Source organism: Microtus oregoni, unplaced genomic scaffold (assembly GCF_018167655.1).
Source record: "Microtus oregoni isolate MIOR12 unplaced genomic scaffold, Mior012 000022F_ref0000154, whole genome shotgun sequence".
Classification (NCBI taxonomy): domain Eukaryota; kingdom Metazoa; phylum Chordata; class Mammalia; order Rodentia; family Cricetidae; genus Microtus; species Microtus oregoni.
Genome location: NW_024543081.1, coordinates 31,748,160 through 31,770,070, shown reverse-complemented (window position 1 = coordinate 31,770,070; position 21,911 = coordinate 31,748,160). Strand labels below are relative to the sequence as shown.

Sequence of the window (21,911 nt, the reverse complement as noted above, 5' to 3'; positions counted from 1 at the left end):
CCAGATGTGGGCCCACCAAGGAAACCCAACGCCCAGGCCAGGATTCCGAAATCCTATGTGAAAGTCCCCGAGGGGACGAGAGAGCGAGGACTGCTCCAGTCCCTGTGCTATTTTAAGCACCATGACTTCATCCTGTTTGCTGAGGCAGACAGATGGGCCCCATCAATTCATGTCACTACAGGGGAGGGAGACACAGACTGGAAGCCACACAGTTGTCCTGCCTTGTTTGTGTTAGGGCATTCTGAAGCTGGGGCTCTGGCATTGGGGCAGGAAGCACTGTTTCTTTTATTTCTTGTCTTCCCCACACACCCTGCCCCCTAACCTAAGGATAGGTGACAAGTATCATAGTTCAGGGAAGCAGCCACCATACTGACCCGGACGATGACACCAGAAAGCCGGTGCTGAAGCTAGTAGCCTCTCTGCTGTGATCAGCACCACCCAGCCATGCTCTCTCTTCCCCTCCTAATGGAAACTCATCCTCAGCGAAGGGAGGAAGACAGAAGGCTAAGGATGTGAGCGGAGTGGGTAGATTGAGGTTCCTGTACCTCAGGTTATCAGGCAAGTCACTGTGGGCATGGGGGGGGGGGGGGGACGGGGGCACAGGTAGGTACAGGGCTTCCTCCTGCCATCCTTCCAAGAATTCGGAGACCTCAAGACCTCAAGAGTCCAAGTGACAGGTAAAGAATGGACTATGTATGTATGTATGTATGTATGTACTAAGCCTCTCCCAGGCACTTCCCAATCGTATGAAAAACTCCCAACCATCCTATGATGTAAGAGTTCTATTGTTTCTATTCCCCAGAGGAAGCAAGTCAGAGAGCTGGGACAACAGCCATGCTGAGAGACACCGCTGATAAGGCTCAAAGCAAGCTAGCCTTCCTCCATTACAGGGTGACAGAGTGAGAGCTGTGCCCTTCTCTGAAGGGAAGGTATGAGCTTATAGATTCCCCACCGCTCCACTTGACACACCATTAGCAAGCATCCTGAGGAAAGAATAAAGGAATCTGCAAAGACAGCCCAGGAACCAGGCCAGGACTGCGGCTCCGAACAGCTTCATCTGGGGCAAATTCCATCACTCTCAGCCTTGCTCCAGGCCCTGCTGTGTTCTACGGTGTTTGGCTGTCCCTCTGTTCTGGGGGTCAGAGACCAACTGTGTCAAGACTGACAAGTCCCGAAGTGTAGCAGGTGTACTGCAAGTACATAAAACAGTTTAATTACAGTGAAACGGATCTGACATCAAATCAACCCCTTTCAAGTGAACAGGTTCACTTAGGATACTTGTGACACAGTTCAAGGAACAACTCTACGTGACCCCAAAACATCCTCACTGACTCAAGTAAGCCCCAGTCATTTTTCAGTGAGGCTCCATTTTGCCCTCCTCCAGACCTCAACAACCACGAACGCTCCTAGCTCTTTGTGTACCTACTGGGACTATTTCATTAAAGGGAGCTGTATGATGAGAGTGTGCTGACTTTCAGGGGGGGGTTGACATTCACCTAAGTTGCAATGTGCACAGGCACCTCGTTCTTTATAAGCTTGGATAATAGTCTCTTATCCTGATATCACCATCAGCTCCTGAATTCAGCCAATGACAGCAGGCTGGCTGGCTTCCATCTTCTGGCTGTTATGCGCGGCACTGCTGGGAGCGCTCACGTAGCAGGCCGTAAATTCTAAAGCACTTTTGCATTTGATACTAACATGTATATAAACCCTGGTGCTAAGGATGGTATTTGGGGTTCCAATCCTTCCACCCTTTTTCTAAGAAAAAATGGCAGAGAATTTCCATGTCCGATTCAGACACAAAGGAATGAAAAGGTGACTGCCAATCACTTTTAAAATTTACTCATAACTGAGAATGCGCGGCAGGGCTTCTATGAAGCTGGATCTTATTCCAGATACGCATGGAACATGCAAAGAAGACATAAAAGGTTAAATTTTTAAAAAAAAAAAAAAAAAAGACACTGCAGGAATGCGGAGGTGGTGGGGAACGACACAGAGAGGTGGGACAAAGTGCTCGTCTCTGTCACTTCCCTTCACTAAGTCGGTGACCTCACAAGACCCTGGCTGCTCTTGCATCAAGGCCGACATTCCACCACCACCCAGAGATTATGCTTGGCTCAAAACCCCACATGCAGACACCCAGTAAGCCTCTGTTACAGTCCTAACCATCTGAGTAAAGATCTGAAGAACAGTACACTCAATATCAAACCCTTGTCCATTGAAAGGGCTGATATTATCATTAACATCATCCATGTTTGGCTTCCAAGACTGTTCTTCATCAAAACAAAGAGAATGAACCTATCCTCTGTACACGCAGTCTTGGTCATCATGAAAAATGTCCCAGCTCCCTCAGATCCCTTTCCCGTTTAAAGTCTGGGTTTCGGATTTGGTATAAGGCAAATTTAATCACAATGGGCATGTCCACTGGGGCAAAATGCAGCCTCACTCTGGGAAACAAGCCTTTGGGGTCTCAGCCCCTGGGCGCTGGCCAGCACAGTGCCAAATACACGCTGATTAAAGAACCAGGCCGCCACATGTCACTTCAAATACTCTTCACCGTGCACATAATAGAGTACGGCAGATGAACATTCCCATACTGTGCTCCCCACGGGGTGCAGAGGCAAAACTAGACTCTTGGAAACTGTAAAGATATGAGGGGTATGAAGAGAGTGCACCGTGGCTCTCAGGAACAACATGGAAGTCTTGTCCCTTAGAGTCACCGTGAACATCTGATGTCGATTTTGTTCTTTTGTTTTCTCCAATCAAGGCTCTCGATTTAGGAATAAACAAACCGGGAGGGGGCTACTTAAAAGACAAGATTCATTCCAGATTTATCGAACACAAGGAAAGAAATGACTTCTTTTCCAGCTCCACTTCCACCTCCACCCTTCCTCCCAAGGTACTGTGCTTTAAATGCAATCAGGAGAATTTTTCCAGAAAAGGTCATTCAGCCTCTGCCAGCACAACTCGGCTCTGTCAGGGTACAGTGGGGACCAACAGACAAGCCCTAGGCGAACCTGCCAGGTACATTCTCACAATGGGCACACATTTCAACTTAAATTCCGTGTCATTTTTGCCAGTCACAGAGTATCACTGTCTTCACTCCAACTATTTGGAGACCTTTCTCAACTTGTGGGCAGGTAGCTAGCTGGTTTTATGGGGTGTAGTCTTTGCTGCCCTGCTTTCAATGTTTTAGGACACGGTTTACTAGGGTTCCTCTTTTTTACGGGGGAAGGAAATTTAGAGGTTTGCATAAACCAAAAGAGAACCAGGTGAGTGCAAAACAACATCCTGCAGAGACCAAGAGCCCGCACTCGGTAGGACGAAGACCCCTTTAATCGTCTCTTCCCAGAGGACCACAAGTTTGAAGACAGGCTGGAGTGATGCTGAAGTTACCTGTGCAACTGGGTCAGTGGTTATCCTCTAGACACCTCGTGTGTTTAGTGCTGGTCATGTTGTCAAAATGTATCCTGTCCCACAAAGGTTTTGAGCCCTGAAGGCTTCCAAGAGCTCTAACAGCTGTGTACAGCTGTGTTGTGGCTGTGAGAGATTTGGATTACAATATCCCTCACACCAGGATCTTAACTGATCAATCTCTGATCCACATTGCGAGGGGGAAGGAGGGGTCTTGAGACTGAGTTGGTTTCTCTGTGTTGCTCTGGAGCCTGTCCTGAAACTCACTCTGTAGACCAGGCTGGCCTTGAACTCAGGTCTGCCTGTCTCTCTGCCTCCTGAGTGCTGGAATTAAAGGCACCGCCACCCACCTGCTCTGATCCACATTTTCATAACATGGACGTTTGCCTGTTCTCACAGGAGCGATTTCAGACTAGAAGACCAGCGCGGCTATTCGGTTCTAGAACCTAATCTCTCCTTTCAGCCTTCCTTCCTACAAAAACAGACCTGAAACACCTTTCCCAAACAACCCCAATACACTAATTTCCTTGTCAGCTCCTACACTACACCACCATGGCGCTCATGGGCTTTTTTACTCAAGTCACACATGCCTAGCGTAGTCCTTAGGCCATCAATAACCCCTGTATCCCCTGATTCTCTTTATTATTAAATCCACCTGTGTGAAAATCAGAGCCGGTGGCAGTCTCAGAACCTCACAAACCCACCTCAAGTCATGGGGAGCCAGACATGGAGTCCAACGAATGCCTCTGATCCCAGCAATTTGGAAGCAGAGGCAGGCAGATCTCTGACTGACTTGTTCATAGAAAATTCTACAGTCCGTGGCAAGTACCAACTCATGGTTCTGCCACTCCGAGGTCTGACTCGGGCGGTTGGTTTGTGAAAGCAGGTTCTTTAAGGAGAAATTCAGAAGTCGTGGCCTGATCTCAACTCAGGTTTGCTCCATTAGCGGCAGATATGACCGCCCTTACTGACATGTACAGAACCGTCCACGGGAATGACTTCTTGGCGTGTGAAAATTCACAAGGATCATGCATGACGGTCATGCTGAGGGTCTAAACTCCTCTCTAGACACACTAAGATTCGACTTAGGAGCTCCAGAAATAGCAAGTGCCTAACTCCAACTGGATGATCCAGACTGACTGCTGTTTGCAATAAGGCTGTGGCAAAACCTCCGTGCCCTGTGAGACTCCAACCTGACATCAGTCTGCTAATACCGGCCTTCTGTCATCCCTGCGGGCTCACCTTCCCATCTACCCTGAGTGAAGAGATAGCTTAGAGGGTGGCCCTGTGCGCTCTAAACCCCAGAGAGCTACTGGAGACAGTGGGGGTACAAGTCCAAGGAAGGTTGCTGAGGATGCTGAAGGGCACAGGTGCTGATAAACAGCCCCTGCCCTGCTTTATTCTGCTTAAGCCAACCACAGAAATCCTTTAGCTGAAGCCTAACTGTATAAAGTGAAAACACAGAAGACCCGAGACCCCAGTGAACACTTCGGCCCCGAGATATAAAACAGCTTCGGTTGGGCAGGCAGAGGTCCAGTCACTGGGTGGAACGCAAAAGCCAAGGCCAGCTTGGGACAGCTGGACTGACACAGCAGTTCCTATGTGGAACAAGGGGTATGGGAAATGACTTGGGGTGACATTCTCCTTAAAGCAGATTTATGATCATATGAACATGTGCATGTGTGAGCACACTTGCGTGCACACACACGCACACGCACGCACACGCGCACACACACACTCGCACACACACAAGGTACATATGCTAGGCACTGGAATCTGAATAGCATTTCAAGCCAAATCATCCCCGTCCTCACATTCCTAAAGAAAACAAACTGTAAAGGGGTGTAAACGGGGACAGCTTGTTTTGTTACTGGAACACTGATGCTGTCCTGAGGCTGCTCTCACTTCTCTAAAAAAGAGAGAGCACAGCGTGAGCGGTCTGGCTTCAACCCACTCCCACAGGATTAGAGTCCGGTGTCCAGCATTATGGCATTTTTCTTTTAAATGAAAAACAAAAGTTTCCTATACACAAATGCACTCCACTCACTGGGAACTTCCACAATTCTAAATAAATAAATAAATAAATAAATAAATAAATCTGTCAATAAAAAGCAAAGAGCGAAACTTAACTCCTCACTCAAGGAATTATACACAGAAACAAAGCCTTCCAACAGCCTGCGGCATGTTACAAACAGAGACAGCACTTGTAATAAGAAATCAAAACACAAAAGTGCTACATGTATGAAACCCTTCAATCTGTGACCTAAGTGAAAAAACCCCACCATAAACCTTCATTACATGAACACAATTATAGTCAACCTGTACACAGACACATACACACGCATGAGTCCTGTGCATCTGTACACACATCCACACACTTACGAGCCTTGGGCTCTAAACTCCATAGGGAGTTCTCAAGCGCTGGCTTCTGGCACCCTGGGAATATAACAAGGCACGTCCATCTGTAGCCTTCCAAATCCCTGCTATAGCCCACAGGCAGGACACCCCTAGGACAACATGGCCTTGCAGTATGAAAAGAACCACTATGCTGTATCTGAGTTGCCTTCTCTGTCAGCAAAGCCTGCAGGGTACAGGGGAATAGGGATACCAGACACCACCTTAAAGTCAGATGAGAGCTGAGTGGGCACAATCAGGGCCCAGATACCGGGTCAAAACCCCAAGGCTCTGGAACCGGTGTCTAGCACATCAGCCCCTGGTGGTAACAACATACTGTGCACACTGTGTGACCACACACAGGACTGCTCAACACATAGTGGTGACTGGCATTACTCCCAACCCCTCACCAACCACGAGTGAGCTCAAGGTCCTCTGGAAAGCCAGAAGGTGATCCAGGGCCTTGGGATTCTTAAATTCCGGTCATCTGAATAGTCGGACTTGTGCAGGGTACAGCCGGACACTGGTTTGTACCAGGAAACCACAAATGCACCTCATGAATGGAAACGGGGGGGGGGGGGAGGCAAAAAAAATCTTTTGTTATTTTTTTTTTCTTTCTCTACAGAAACCAACGGTAAACTATCTGCATTCTCTTTAGCATCGTATTTTTTTAGAATCTGATACCATGGCCACAAAAACTAATCTCTAAGCTGCCTTTGTCGAGCATCAGAATGAGACAGCTGGTTGCTGGCAGGAGGAAATGCTCAATCTTGTCACTTCCAAAAGTAATTCATATTCATCATTAATGATGCTTTTGTCCATGCCAGAAGGAAAACTTAAAGGCTCAACTATGCTTAAGTAAATTCTCCTCAAGCCAACTGCAATACAATTTTATAAATAATAGAGCAGGGAAAAAGAACAGCATCTTGTCAGCTGTGAACGAGACAAAGAGACAAAAAAATAGATGAACAAAGCAGCCATGTTTCAAGAACAAAACAAGGCTAGAAACATTAATTTCTGGAAAGATGTAACACTGAACTTTCATTCTTCCCATGAAATAAACATTAATAAAAAAAAAAAAGTCACCCTAAAGGGTATGTGTGACCACCATGGTAGTACCTCAAAGACTCGACTCTTCATGCTTAAGTGTGCCAGAGAGAAGCAGAGGACCCTAGTTCGATTCCCACCAGCCACACTTTGTCTCCCAATCATCTGTAACTCCCCTGTAACTCCACTTCCAGGGGATCCAACACTCTCTCTGACCCCCAAGGCACCAGGTAATGAATGTGGCAAACAGACACACATACAAGCAAAATATTGGTACGGATAAAATCAGTTTGTTTGTTTGTTGTTTGTTTGTTTGTTTAATTAAAAAGCAAAAATAGGGCTAAGAAGATGGTTCAGCAGTTAAGAGCACTGGACACGGGCTGCTCTTCCAGAGGACCCAGGTTTCATTTCCAGCATCTGCATGGCAGCTCAGGTACCAGTCACACATGTGGGGCACACACATACACACGAGAAAAACACCCATACACATAACAACAATAAGCTAGCCGTGGTATCAAATGCCTCTAATCCCAGCACTCAAGAGGCAGAGGCAGACAGATCTCTGAATTCAAGGCCAGTCTGGTCTACACAGTAAGTTCCAGGACTACACAGAAAAAAATCCTGTCTAGAAAACAACAATAAAAAGTCAAAAACCAAAACCAAAACCATCTCTTAAATAAACTCTATGAACAACCCCAGTACACAGCTTTCAAATGGGCATCAAGAATAAATGTAAAGGCAAAAACCCATTTCATTTGCTCAACGAAGTCTAAAATAAAAGTACAGATTCAAAACACCAAAATGAAACCTAGTATTCCATGTTCTGATTAAGAAATCAAGTTTCATTCAACAACTACGGTAAGAAGCGGGCAAGATGATAGCTAAAACACAAAACTGCTAGAAGCTAAGGAACTGGCTGGAAAAGAAACGGCTGCTTCGCAGTATGAGCTTTTGTTTGTGAGAAAATACGCCTAACAAATTGACCTTTCAACATTCTGAAGGTCTGCAGCACATTCAAGGTTGTATAAACACTGCTGCTGTCTACCCCCAGAGCCTTCTCTCTTCTTGGGTTCAGAGTTTTGTTTACAGTGGTGAAAAGTTTCATAACCAGAGGGCATGGTACTATGCCCCGAGTCATGGGTATTTGTTAAGTCCTACTGAGATCTTCACCTTAAAATGGTTAGTTTTACATTGTATTAATTCACCCTATTTAAAAAAAAAAAAGAAAAGACAAGAAAAAACAGTTGTGATGCTCTCTTTAATGGATGAGTTCTCGCCTTGAAGCAGCTCTCTGGTAAGGGACAGAACCAGTAATGTTAGGACCAATGACATGACAGGAAAGCCTAGCTGGTGGTGAAAGCGGGAGACTCCTAGACCCTTTAGCGGAAATGGCATCCCAGAGGAGAAAATGCCTGAGGAAAACCTGCAGGAGTCTGAGGACACAAGGGAGGAAAACTAGGTACATGCTGATGCACGGCAGGGGATGGGAACACCGTCAGTACTTGAGGGGAGACAGACACAAACCCCAAAATCACTCACATGGCCATGCGGTACCTAGATCTGGCCACGAGTACCATTAACTATATAGCTATCACACTTACAATATGTAAATATTTATTTCATATGTAAATATTTATTTAATATTTATTTATTTATGAGCACTATAGACTGTATATTACAAACTGGGATGATCATAAACATAACAGCACTCTAGCCCACAGAACTGAAGGGAATTTACCAATGTCCAGGTCAGTCAGGGCTTGGGGGCCTTAAAATAAGAGAAGAGCCAGGGCAAGCAGGACAGGATGGGATCAAACACACACAAACACACACACAGAGGCATCCTAAGAGACCTGAAGATGCCAGTGGTCTCACCGTGGGCAGTGATCCCAGAAATCATGTGAGAAGAGGCCAGAAGTCATGTGACAAGAGGGCACCAATCTCTAGTCAGAGCTGTTCAAGCCTGACCAGTTATAAAACCCTTTCACAGGCTTGACCTTATCTGAGCTCCATGGTCACCTTGACAAGCAGGCTTGGCCAACCTGACAGTCATCTCAAGGACAGTGAAGCTTAGGTGTGTGAGACCAAGACGGACTCTGTAACTCTGCAAGGAGAGGCCTGGAGCTGTCCCAGAGGCACCAAGTCCTCTGGCTTAGTAACTATCAATAGCTGTGACCAAGGCAATTAGAAAACAAAGTGCTAAGCGGGCTTGTGATTTCAAAGGCTTAGAGTTCCTGATGACAGAGCAAGGACCTGGTGGGGGTGGGACCCTGGCAGGAACAGCTGAGAGACCCCATCTTGATCCACAACCTTTTGAAGCCAGGAGAAGGCATACTGAGAAGCCTTTTGGAACCTCGAAGCCCACCCCCAGTGACACACCTCCAAGGCCACACCTCCTAATCCTTCCCAAACAGTTCCACCAACTAGGGCCCAAATATTCAAATGGGGACCATTCCCACTCAAACCACCAAGTACTCTCTTCAGACTCTGTCCTGTGCCAAGGCTTCATTTCCTTAACCCTTCATGTGCCAGAACAAGTGTTCATTTTTAGTAAGAGGTGGAGTTTTTTAATTGGTGTTTTACTTGCACGTGTGTCTGTAAGAGGGTGCTGGTTGAGGCCTCATGAGAATTTTCTCTTTACTAGCACATCTCTTGGTGTCGTTTCTTGTTCAGACTGCCAGGTTAGTGTGTAGCTTGACACTTCATTTCTTAAAAAAAAAAAAAAAAAAAAAAAAAACTTGGGGCAGGGGGTTGCCTGCATATACATAGAGGGTGAGGGATCCTGGAGTTATAGACAGTTGTGAGCTGTCACGTGGATGCTGGTAACTGGACCTGGTCCTCTGGAAGAGCAGTCAGTGCTGTTAACTGCTGAGCCATCTCTCCAGCCTCTCTGAAATGGAATTTTGACAGTAGTGGTATTTCTCAGATGAAATACTGCCTAGATGGTCAACTTTCTAAAATCCTAATTTAGATATGCACAACTAAAACCCCAGTTTAAAGGGCCAGTAGGATAACTCAGCAGGCAGACACCTCCTACCCGGTCAGCCAGTAAGAGGGCTCAGCAGGCAAAGACACCTCTCACCCAGCCAGCCAATCTGAGTTCGATCCCCAGGACCCACCTGATAGAAGGAGAGAGAGCCAACTCCCTTAAGTTGCCCTCTGACTCAAATGTGCCATCTCCCCCTCAAAAAAATTAAACGAATAAAATGTAAAGAAGAAAACCCCAAACAGGCCTAGCATTATGATCCAACCTACCTGCAAGTGCCCAGTAACAACCCTTAAAAGGTTTGCTTTTGTTTTCAACTACGGGCGTTTTTACTCTCGAGAAACACTTGACACCGGTAGAGACCTTTTCTTATTTATCAGCCTGAAGGAAGGAAGAATTAGAGCCATTGTGGAGCATCCAGTGAAGTACAGGGTGATCTCCCCTGAAGTCATCAGTGCTGAAGTCGAGAAGCCCCGGTCTAAACTCTACTTAAGTGGTGCTGTCTGACTCCTCCCACGGGTGGAAAGAACACAGGGCCATGACAGCCCACAGACCCAGACACTCCAAGCTGTGCAACTTCACATCTATGTGGCCATGTTGTTCTGGCCCCCACCAAGCCAGTTTCCCCATCTACAAACTGGGGCTCTTGTCGCCTGAGCTGGTTAAGAAACTTTCAGGCTCAAGACCCATGGTAAACACTGAAAGCCAAGGCTGGACCGGGACTCTTAGCACCTGTGACAGGCACAGGGTCCAGGCACCTGTTTCTAGAAGACGGCAACTCCCCAGCTTTGCTTTATAAAAACCCATCTGGAAAGACAAACAGCAGAGCAACAGGCATCAATCTAAACCAGGATACAAGCAACATCATTCTTCTTCAGTCATTAGCTGGAGGACATGCAAAGGTACCCGGAACTCGGGGTCACTGTCTTCTTCCATGCAGACAACGCCCCTCTTCCACTAAACACATCTGGATCCAGTGGAGGTCAGAGGTTGTGTTCACACAGCCCATCATTCCCCCCAGTTCCAGCACAAGGACAGCACGTTGCACTTGAGTTTAAATCATACCATCCAAATGAAGCGGCGCCCTCATAATTAGCATCGGCCTCTCCATGGCACAGATGGCGATCACGTGACGAAATCACAAACCAAGGGAGGGCTGAGACCCTGGTACTCAGATCCTGGTACAACAGCCTGAGCTTTTGATCTGGTTCTGAGCGGTTGGGGGGGGGGGGGGCAGGAAACCTGGGTTGCCCACATCTTTTGTCTGTCACCAAGCCCTTCTGGCACCGAGCGCGAGAACGGCAGACTCGAGCGTGCGAGCATGGCAGAACCAGCTGGAGTCGGCGGGTCAATGCAGGGTGTCTGTCCTCCTGTCTGTCAGAGAGCAGTCCAGGAAAAGGGATCATTATGGTCCCCTCCACAATTCTTTGTACTAGATCAGGTACCTCTGGGGAACTGTCCCACCCCACTTCAAAGGACAGCAATAACAGCGTGTGTGTTAAGGGTTTCTTCTAGCCTTAGTAGATTGGTGGGGGTTTGGATTGTTTTCCCGCCGACCTGCCGCCTTCCCCCTTCCCTTGTTTAAAAGGGAGGAAGAAGCACTATTGTACTGAACTGTGAAATATACTCCTATGCAGCTCTAATGGGAAGTACCATCCAGTAGCTGGATACTGGTTTCCATGGTAACCTAGGTCCCTAGGCTTTGACACACACAGCAGGAAATGCTGCAGATTTCTAGGACTGTGTCTTTTACTAGAATGAGGAGTTTCGGGTAAGTGTAAACATTTGGGACTCTCTCTCTCTCCCCATATCCCCCCTCCTTCCTTCCCCCTCCCCCTCTCTCCCTCCCTCTCTATTCATTCTACTAAGACAATGCAAACTTAAAAGCCAAGCTATTCTCACCGTTAGTAAGCTTATGTCAAATATAATAACCGAATAAAAAGATAAGCAAAAAATAGTCTTCCCCTCTCCAAAAAAGCTACAAGAAAATAAAGTTTCTGGAGAGAAAAAAAAAAAAGATTAGAATGGAAACAGAAAACTGCTCTGCAACCCCAGATGACCAAGAATTCCCTATAAACAACATGGGGGAGGCCCTGAGTGACAGCCGGTGGAAAACACAAGGCAGATCTCTGCCGCAGCCTTGTCACTTCCTCCTTGTACACCCTCGCCTGAACCCAACCAGGCTAACCAGACAACTACTTAGTGAGCCCAGCAGTGACAAGAAGCCCAGAGCAAGTGATGTCATTGCTAAGACTAGGTTTGCTCTATAAAAGCATGCACTGGATACTGCACAAGGTAGAGAGTTTGGAAGGAAGGGATGGGGATGTAGCTGCGCTGGTAGAGTGCTTGCTTACCACGCATAGAGCATGAGACACCAGTAATCCCAACAGAGGGTAGAAGGAGGATTAGGCATTCAAGGTCATCCTTGGCTGTGTGGAGAGACTGAGGACAGAGAGAGGAAGAGAGGGAAGAGAAGAGACAATAAAGCAAGGAAAGACGTGTGTGTGTGTGTGTGTGTGTGTGTGTGTGCTCGCGCGCGTGCGTGCACAAGTAACACTGTACCTTCTTCAAAATGGAAGACACAGGCTTTAAACAAGCAAACAAAAGCAACTAACTTGTACAGCTAAATTTCAAGCTACCAAAATTTAGTAGAATAAAATATCAAATTTCTACTAAAGAACAAACGAGTATTCTAAGGCCCTAGGTTCAGTTAAATTAAAAATCATGGGAGCTGGGAGCTAGGTCTCAGCACTTAAAACCACTTGTTGCTCTTGCAGAGGACTTGGTTTGACTCCCAGCACCCACTCAGGGGCTCCCAAGCCATTCTAACTCCTGTTCCAGGGGACCCAAGGAAGGCCCTCTTCTGCCCTCCACAGGCACTGGGCATGCATGTGGTGCACACACCTTTTTTAAGGAATATTTTTTTAAATGGTGGGCTGGTGAGATGGCTCAGGAGGTAAAGGAGCTTCTTGCCGAGCCTGACCACCTTCAGTTGTTCCCTGGGACCCATACAGTGTTAAGGAGAAAGCCAATGAATGAAACAAACTGTCCACTGAACTCGACTTGTGTACTGTGGCATGTTCCCTACCCCATAACACACACACAAAATGATAATAATAAATTTTAAGTTATCAAATTTCCTCAATACATATCTGAATTTACTCAGGTTCCTAGTCAGAGGAGCTTTGAATATTCATTATCTATTTCATGAATTAGTTCCCAATAACACTTTTCTCCTACAGTGAAAGAACAGGCAAGCATTAAGTGAAAAATGACATCATAAGTGGTTTTCATGTCTACACATTTCTTTGGGCTGGAACTTAGAGGGTAGGGCAAGAAGGGGTGTCTGTGCACCGTGAAGGCACATTCTCTTCAAGGTCACATTTATCTGAAATAAACACAGTAGGGCTTATCTCAGGGTAGACAGTCAAGCTCACGCCTCTTTGACAAATGACTTTTCCCAAGAGAACTGCCCCACAGAAAATGCCTAGCGTCATCTGTATAATTGACAGCGAGCACATTCCTCCAAGAGCGTTAACCAGTGTCTCACCAACAGTGGCTACAAAGGTTCAAACGAGTTAGTGAACTGGGTTGTCGAGAACCCAGCTGGTGGCAGCCAGGGCCGCTCAATCTGGAAGAGGTCACCAGTTGAGTAAACTATTTTGTTATGTAAACCGCCTAGCAGAGATAACCACGCTGCACAGACTGAATCAGTCACCCAGAAAGATACACAGCCTTTCCCTGTTCAGACCTTCCTCCGCCCTCCTACTACAGCTGGGACTAACACCCATAATTCACCAACCCCGACAACGACCAAAGTCAGAGTACAGCACACACCCTAACAGATGTCACCTGGATAAACACTATGAAGTCGGAAACAGCACTAAACTGAGGTCAAATGTTCGTCCTCGTTAGTGCTGATGCTGTCCTCGGCAGGACCAGAACACAAACTTGGCTGCCGTCCATCCTGTGGACCGAGAGGAAGATTGTAGGTGAGTTCGTTCCAGTATAACAAACCACTGCTCACTCGAGCATTACTTCAGGAAGACGCAGCTCAGAGCCAAACACCAACCAAGCAGAGACACCGGTTCACCACACTGAACACTGTGTCTCTGGCAACTGTGACTTCCCAACCAAGGATCAATAATAAAGGCCACGTGTGGAACAAGACCAGGTGTTGTGCTCAGAAACCCGTTTAGTATAGGGAAAAGATCAGATGGGAAGGAAAGAGAGAGAGCACCTGACTGCCAGAAGTCACTGCTTTCTAAAAGACACGCATTTGAATACTCAAATGAACACACAATCAGCCACCTCCGAACTCAACCACAAACAGCTGGACAAAAAAACTAAAATTCTGTGTGTTCATAGAAGAAGCATTAATACATAATTTTGATATCTCTAATCTTTGTGCATAGTGTGATCTATAAGAATTACAAAATTCACATGTCATCTCCTTTGTCCAGACTCAACACCAACTCTGATTCCACAGACCCTAAAAAGGACAGCTTTCCTGTCACAGGCCACGTTTTAAAACTTGTGGGTCTGAAGTCAAATGTGCAGGACTCAGTGTAGTGTGCTCATGAATCAAAGTGGCTCCAGAGATCATGGAATCATGGAGAAGCCCCAAAGCCATGGACTATGAAACAGAACACACCCATAGGGATGACACCGAGCCTGGTACCATGGCAGACTCCTGCAGTACCAGCTTGGGTGGAAAGACTCAGGAGCTGGGGAGTTTATCTTAAATCTGTGTTTACTTATTAATGGCCATAGGTTTTAGCTATTGCTATAAATAGTTACTACTTGTACAAGATTTTTATACAGCCTTTAAATAGAGACACTCTTTACTCACCCTTTACATGAAATTGAGACTCATATAAATATATGTGCATATGAGTACACACATATATGTGTTGGATGCACACATATAAAGTAAGGAAGGTGTTCATGAAGCCACTGTAACTCTTTCCCAAGTAGTGACAGCATCACGGCCCTCAGCAAAGCTGTCGCCACAGGAAAGACTGGCTGGGAATAAAAACTGGTCATCCTGGAAGCAATCTGGGTTCGGCATCTTAGACAAGACTCTAAAGTCCAAGATCAAAGCTTTGGTTTTTCCATCTAGCAAGCAACAACAAATCACATTAAAAGGATTATGGCTTATAAAGTCCAACCGACAAAGGGCTGTTTGTTTGGGACGGCCCGACGCTGAAGTCACTCACGTTCGTGTGACTTAGCAGTAGTTGTGAAAGGCCGATATGTATAGACGTGAAGGCGTGCCTGCCTCTCCTCCAGTTACCATGCAAAGGAGGCTGCAGGGCATTTCTACAGAGCTCAGTAATAGGGATGCACACTGCCAACTTCCTCACTCTAGATAAAACACCTCACGGAAAACGTTCTCCTCAGGGTCATGGATACTCTCTTCATGTACCTAGAAGGGATAAATCACAGCTGACCTGGCTCGGAAGCTGAGCCTGCCTCCCTTACGGCATCTGCAAGAAGTCTGGGACACGTCTTTCCCTAAACACTGCCCTTTCATGAAGGTTTAATTGTACAGATATGTATGTGTTTGTCAGCATCATATGCTTGCCCCCTGTTTACAATGACTGAATGCAATACTTGGGGCTAGAAGTGTTTGGGTTGCGGATTTCTCCCCCAGGCTTTTAGAATAACTGCATGTACAGAGTAAGGTAATGATAATGATGTGGGATTCCCCTCTGGACGCTATGAATATATTTATTACCATTGTTTAATAAAGAAGCTGTTTCGGCCTATAGCAGGGCAGAATATAGCCAGGCTGGAAGAGATATAAAGTAGGTGGAGTCAAAGAAACACCACTGAAGGAGAAAGACATGAGCCGCCGGCCAGAGAACCTTACCGGTAAACCAGAGCCTCATGGTAAAATATAAAATAGAAATAGGCTAATTTAAGTTGTAAGAGTTAGTTAATAAGAAGCCTGAGCTAACAAGCCAAACAGTGCTGTAATTAATATAGTTTCTGTGTTATTATTCAGATCTAGGCGGCCAGGAAAGGAATGAGCAGCCTCCGCCAACAAGGTATCTTAGAGATGGGACCCCAAGTCTAAACCCAAAATCCCTTTGTTTCACATACACCACATCCACATATGGGTCTATGTACATATACATGTGGGTCTGTGTGTGTGTGTGTGGTCTGAAGGTAACTGTATACCTCATTTTTAATAACCTTGAGCATGAAACCAGTTTTTGAGTGTGGAATCTGCCACCGTTGTATTCTATTTGCTCAAAAAGATTTTAGAACATTTTGGATTCCACATTCACAAAGCAGAGATGCTTGGCCTTTTACAAAGTAAAACCATATCCTTAAACACGCAAATGGACAGAAAATGGACAGACTTTAAAAAGAAGGGGGAAGCCAGGTGTGGTGGTGCATGCCAGCATTTAGGAAGCAGAGGCGGGAAAGTCAAAGCAAGCCTGGTCTCCATAGTTAGTTCCTGGCTTGGCTAGCTGGGGTTAGACTACATAGTAAGATCTTGTCTCATAAAGCCAGAGAGACAGAAAGAGAAACAAAAAGACAAAGAGGATGGGTACATTTTAGGAATCACTGTTTACAAGAACCTCTCCCTAGCTCCCCACTGCCCACACACTTGTCCAATCTATCAGGCACTAACTCACCCACTGCCTGAGAGACAAAGACTGTAACGGACCTTAGCATTCCAACAGCTCAGGCTGCAATAGTAAACTCCCAACAAACCTGATGAAAACAGCATCCATTAGACGGCTCGTGTCACAGACAGGTACTGTGAAAAGCAGGCAGGCCTCTCCTGTGGGCACAGCTGAACTGTCACAGCCTCCACAGCATTAGTTCATACGGCTTCCTAAGTTCACCAAATTTTTGTACATTTGTTTTTGTTTGTTTGTTTATTGGGGGTGCAGGCAGTGGGCACAACTGTGGAAGCCAGTGAACAACCTGAAATCATCCGTTCTCTCCTTCCACCCCATGAATTAGAGGAACTGAACTCAGAACGTCAGCCTTGGTAGTTAGTGCCGTTGCCCACCTTCATTGAAATTTTTTAAGCTACAACTTCAATTACTCAGCCAGACATGGTGACACGGGCCTTTAATCCCAGCTCTGGGGAAACTGGGGCAGGAAAATCATGAGGTTAAAGCCATTGGGGATTAGGAAACTCTCTCAAAGTCAAAAGCAAATACCAGGCATAGTGTTTTAATCCCAGCCAGAATTAAAAATCCTCAGGAGCCAGAGGTAGGCAGATCTCTGAGTTCGAGGCCAGCCTGGTCTACAGAGTGGGTTCCAAGACAGCCAAGGCTACAGAGTGAGACCCTGTCTCAAAGGGGGGAAGGGATAAAAAAAACAAACAAATTAGTTCTTCAGACACGCTGACTACATGCAGTCAGTGATACCATATTGAACAGTGTGTCTCACTCACACACACACACACTAATACACATCTGACTATGTCTACCATGAAAGAAATCATCCTGCCTAGCTAGGTCAGCTACTACGGTGACATAGGTCCATCAACCAAGTCCTAACATAGGGCACAGCAGTTTAAAGCAAAGTCAAACAACAAAGAGAACAAGAGAAAAATAACTGTTTTGACTTCGCCCAGCCCATTTCCTTTCTGACTACATACTGCATGAAAATTCTTGTTTTTTATAGCTTTGTTCTTCTACCTCACACCCACGTACGATACAGCAATGAAACGTTTCAAAGCAAAAGTGCCGGAGAGCAAGGCATGCGCAAGGCTTCCTGAGTGAGGTCAACTTTAAAATAGCAAAACTATACTCAACGGTGTTTTCCAAAACATCTTCAATCTAGTGTTCCTACACACACACCACATACACATAGCACATATACACACATACACACCCCACATACACACATATACCCACACACCGCCACATACACAAATACCACATGCATACACACCCCACATATACACATATACCCACAAACCGCCACATACACACATACCACATGCATACACCACACATACACACACCCCACATACATATACACATACCACACAGACACAGACACACACACCCTCCCCTCCCTCTCATCAGAGACTGCAGCAGCAAGCTGACCGCCCCTCTGTGAGCAAACTGAAGTGCATCATGTCATAAATGTTTCAGCAAATCAACAATCATTCCCTAGACGCCCGTGATGTCCCACATTCTAAGAAACTAGAGTCCAGAGCCCACAACAGACACATTAAAGACTGCAAGGGAAACAAACTGTTGTCCTTCCTCAGTTTCAGACGTGTTTCGCATTAAATGTCCCCTCTTGTACGTTCATGTCGTGTCTTAAGCCCTGGCTGACATATGACCATCAGGAAAATCAACATGGCAACCTCAAGTCTGCTGTCTTGCTAAGCTTGACTCCTCAAGAGAAATTACAATTGAACCCGTTCCTCAAATACTCATGGAAAACTGAAAATAACTAAGGTCACAGAAGTGGTCCCAAAAGAACAAGGCCAGCTCCCAACACTGGCCATAGGTGAACAGAAGGCCATTTTGAACTTTTTGTGTTTAATCTAATCACATTCCTTTAAGTTAATATTTTGTTTGTTCGTTTTGTAATTCAGCTCTGGGCCTGCAAGAAAAGACCTTTTTATTTTTTAATTAATTTTTTTTCAGTTTCAGGTTAAAGTGCTTTGTACGCAGCAGTCATACGGCCCTAATTACATAAAAGAAGGTTCTAGAGTCGAACACTCACGTCAATTCACAAGTTAAAGGCTACTGAAATCTCAATCTAACAGTCTAGTTAAAATAAAACTCCGGGGCAAATAAGAGCAGCCTAGCTGGAGCTTGGAAATTTCCTGGCACCATCTGCCAAGCAAGGGAGGACTCCCTCCCTCCCCACAGCCAGCCAAGTGCAGGTGGCCCATCTTCCCTGCACTGTGACCTCCTCATGGGGGCAGGGGACAGTGAAATATGAAGACACGTTGGAACCCTCCGAGAGGGGTCACTAAAATTCAAATTCTGAACTCTCCAGTGCACTCTGTCCAGATGTCCACCCCAGCAGGCTCCAGTGCCCGGAAGGATCCAGCCTGCTCATGAGGATCCACCAAGGCCCGTGGGTGGGCGGGCTGCCCGTGGGCGGGCGAGCTGCTCTGTACAGTCACTCATTTATCCGACAATGTCAGCAGCTCATAAGTGATCATTTGGGACTCTGGGTTCCCCCAAAAGCAGGACACGGGTCTCAAGCTGCAGCTTTTACAGTCTCTGGGGACAATGGTGACAGCCAGGCTCCAACAGCAACATGTGCCCTTGAGGACCTCAGTGTTCCTGTCTGAGAGATGAAGGACTTGTGGGCAGTGGGATTCGAATGACTCGTGGAAGACTAGCAGCCCCTCAGCACATACAGAGGCCCAGGGAAGCCTGGAGGAGTGCCCAGGCAGAGGGACCGAGGGCCATGATGGTCTCGGGAAAGGGAGCTGTTCTCTGTGGGTGGAGATGCCATGGGAGGGCTGTGGGCAGATGGTAAGAGGCCTCACGTGGGAGCATAAATGAACTTCACCAGGAAGCCAAGTCTCCTGGGTAGCAGATTCCAGAGTCCCATCTGATTGTCCTGCCACAGTCCCGAAGACTGCGCCTGAAGACTGCCCCATCTTCAGTGATGACAAAGCAAATCCGCAAGTCCGTAAAGTACAGAGGGTGGCATTTAACAAAAAACATCCTAAAATATGCATCATGCGCTGAAGTCACAGGACGCTTCTGAGAGGAGCAAGCCTGCGCGACCAAACCTAAGACACAAAGATTTTCCTCGCCCGCCTTGGTGGTCCAGGCTCACTCATGAAATTCCACACTTGGTCCCAGCCTTGCCTACCCAACCCTCACACAACACCAACTGCAAGAGGATTCCCACAACTCAAAACAGCCCAAAAACCCATCTCCGGCACCCACTCTTCTTGCCCTAGCCCTCCATTTTCTTCTTATTAATGTTGCTTCCTTTATTCCTTTCTCCCGAGTGAAAGCAGAAGTTACAAAGATAAATTAGAGAAGGAAATGTACACCATCCAACCTCATCCATATTTAACCAACTTAGCAAGACTTATGCAGTGTTCAAACTGAAAGAAGGCCCACTGGTCTTATCTCGGGGTGCCACACCCCCCAGTTCCTTTTACAGAGAGGAAATTAAAACTTAGGGTCACACAAAACAGTTGGAAATCCAACCCAGACATCCCAGCTCCCAACCAGGGTGCTACTTGCTTTCTTAGGGATTGGGTTTTAAATGCCTTTGGGATGAAGCCACTTTAAGGCCAAATATAAGCAACCACTAAGGCCAGAAGGTCCTTACATAAGGGCCCTAACTTACTGGGTCAGGTCCAGGCTCCAGGAGGTGCTCCAGTTCACTGGCCTTATGACCCGTGTCAGTGTCCGCACACTCCCTGTCTGCCTGCATCCTGTGAAATCCGCCTCACAGAGTGTTGTGAGAACAAACGGGGCCTCTTCACCAGCTTTACTTATTATCCAGTCTACCATGGCCCAAAAACATTAAACAGAAAATTCTAGAAATAAACAATTCCCAAGTTTTAAATAGTTTTTATTGGAGAATTGTTGTAACTGTTCTGATGATAATCTCACTGTGTCTGATTTACACAGTAAACCCCGTCACAGTTTTGTATGGATGTTTTTATGTATGTACGTACGTCTGTATGTATGTGAGAAAGCATATACTACAGGTATCCAATGTGGGTCTGAGAATGGATCCTCAACATCAACAGAGAGACCAACTCTGTGTGCAAACCACTCGTAACAGGCTCCAGCCCACGGGACATAGTCAAAACCTATTACAATCATGATTCCCAATATTAAAGCCATGCTCACTTTTAAACAGGATCTTGTCTACCTGGAACCCACTTTTTCCTATCGTGAACCTCAAACTCCTTCTAATGGACTTGGTATATCACCTTTGCACATCCCCCAAGATGGGTTTCAAAGATTTAAACGTAATTACAGAGGCAAACAAAACCACACCAAGCTGAATATCACACAGCACTGTGCTCTCCAAAGGCCCTGCTGACCTAGGCAAACATTGTCAGGGCCACAAAGGGCCAGTGTTGACTGAGAGGTTGCATACAGTAGGACCCGGGTCAGGTGAGCTTACAGGGGTAAAGATGCTCTCCCCAGCAATATTGTCCTCTGCTGCAGCATGCCTAGAAGCCTCTGTGTTCACTTCCTTTACTTTTCATCTCTTAGTTTTTAACTAACCGACCCAGATACATGCAGACCCTTCGACTCAAAGACTTCTCAACTCCAGGGGCAGCCACAAACTCTGAGGTGGTATGGATAGTTAATGCCTACAAACTAATTTTTCTATGGCCAGTAAATCCAGAGAGCATATGTTTTCATATTTAACACACATCATATGTTAATTCCAGAGTATAAACTAAACATACAGACTTCCGCCTTGTACTAAGAAACTCAAAATTCTATCATTTCATTATTAATCAGCATAGACAGGAAAATAGTCAGGTTATATGATTTTATTTAGAAAGATAAGATCAAAATAGCTCGGATTTCAATATTCTATAAAAAAATAAATGTACTACAAATAGGTTGATTTATTCTTAGAGTAACTAGTTTTTGTTCTAAATCAATTTTCTTAATAACTCTGGCCAAAGATTTTGTGAAAATGACAAATCTTTCCAAGCTGTTTCCTTCGTGGAGTAACACAAGAAAAGCCTAGTTAAAATTATCATGAAATTTTGGACACTGGCCCAACAGAAATGTGCTCCCATGGTGAACACCAAGGACAGGCTGGAAATGGCCACAGGTGTGTGAGAAGAGCAGGGACACTGCCTGGAAAAGCAAAGCTCAAGAAGACGGCGTGGCTCAGCTCAATGGAACGCCCACTACTGAAGAGACAAAGGGCAGGACAGGCAGTGGTGGTGCACCCCCTTTGGTCCCCACTCTCAGGAGGCAGAGGCAGGAGGATCTCTGAGTTTGAGGACAGCCTGGACTGCAAGAACTCCAGAACAGTCAGGGATACGAGGAGAAACCTTGTCTCAAAAAACAAAAAGGAAAGAAAGGAAAGAAGGAAGGACAAGTGCTGACAGAAATGTGGG

The 21,911-nt window shown here is 46.1% G+C and overlaps 1 protein-coding gene across 20 annotated transcripts in view; it reads right to left on the bottom strand.

The window, feature by feature from the left end:
* The window catches only part of Mtss1 (MTSS I-BAR domain containing 1), a 137,225-nt gene that overhangs the window by 84,011 nt on the left and 31,303 nt on the right, over positions 1-21,911 (bottom strand). Inside the window, exon 1 of one of the 20 annotated variants that reach the window (XM_041671807.1) lies at positions 10,907-10,947. The exons of the other annotated variants lie outside the window; for them this stretch is intronic. Coding sequence (XP_041527741.1) covers positions 10,907-10,940 — 34 coding nt within the window. The 5' untranslated portion in view covers positions 10,941-10,947. Of the gene's footprint in view, positions 1-10,906; positions 10,948-21,911 lie in introns of those variants that run through there. 20 annotated transcript variants of the gene reach the window in all.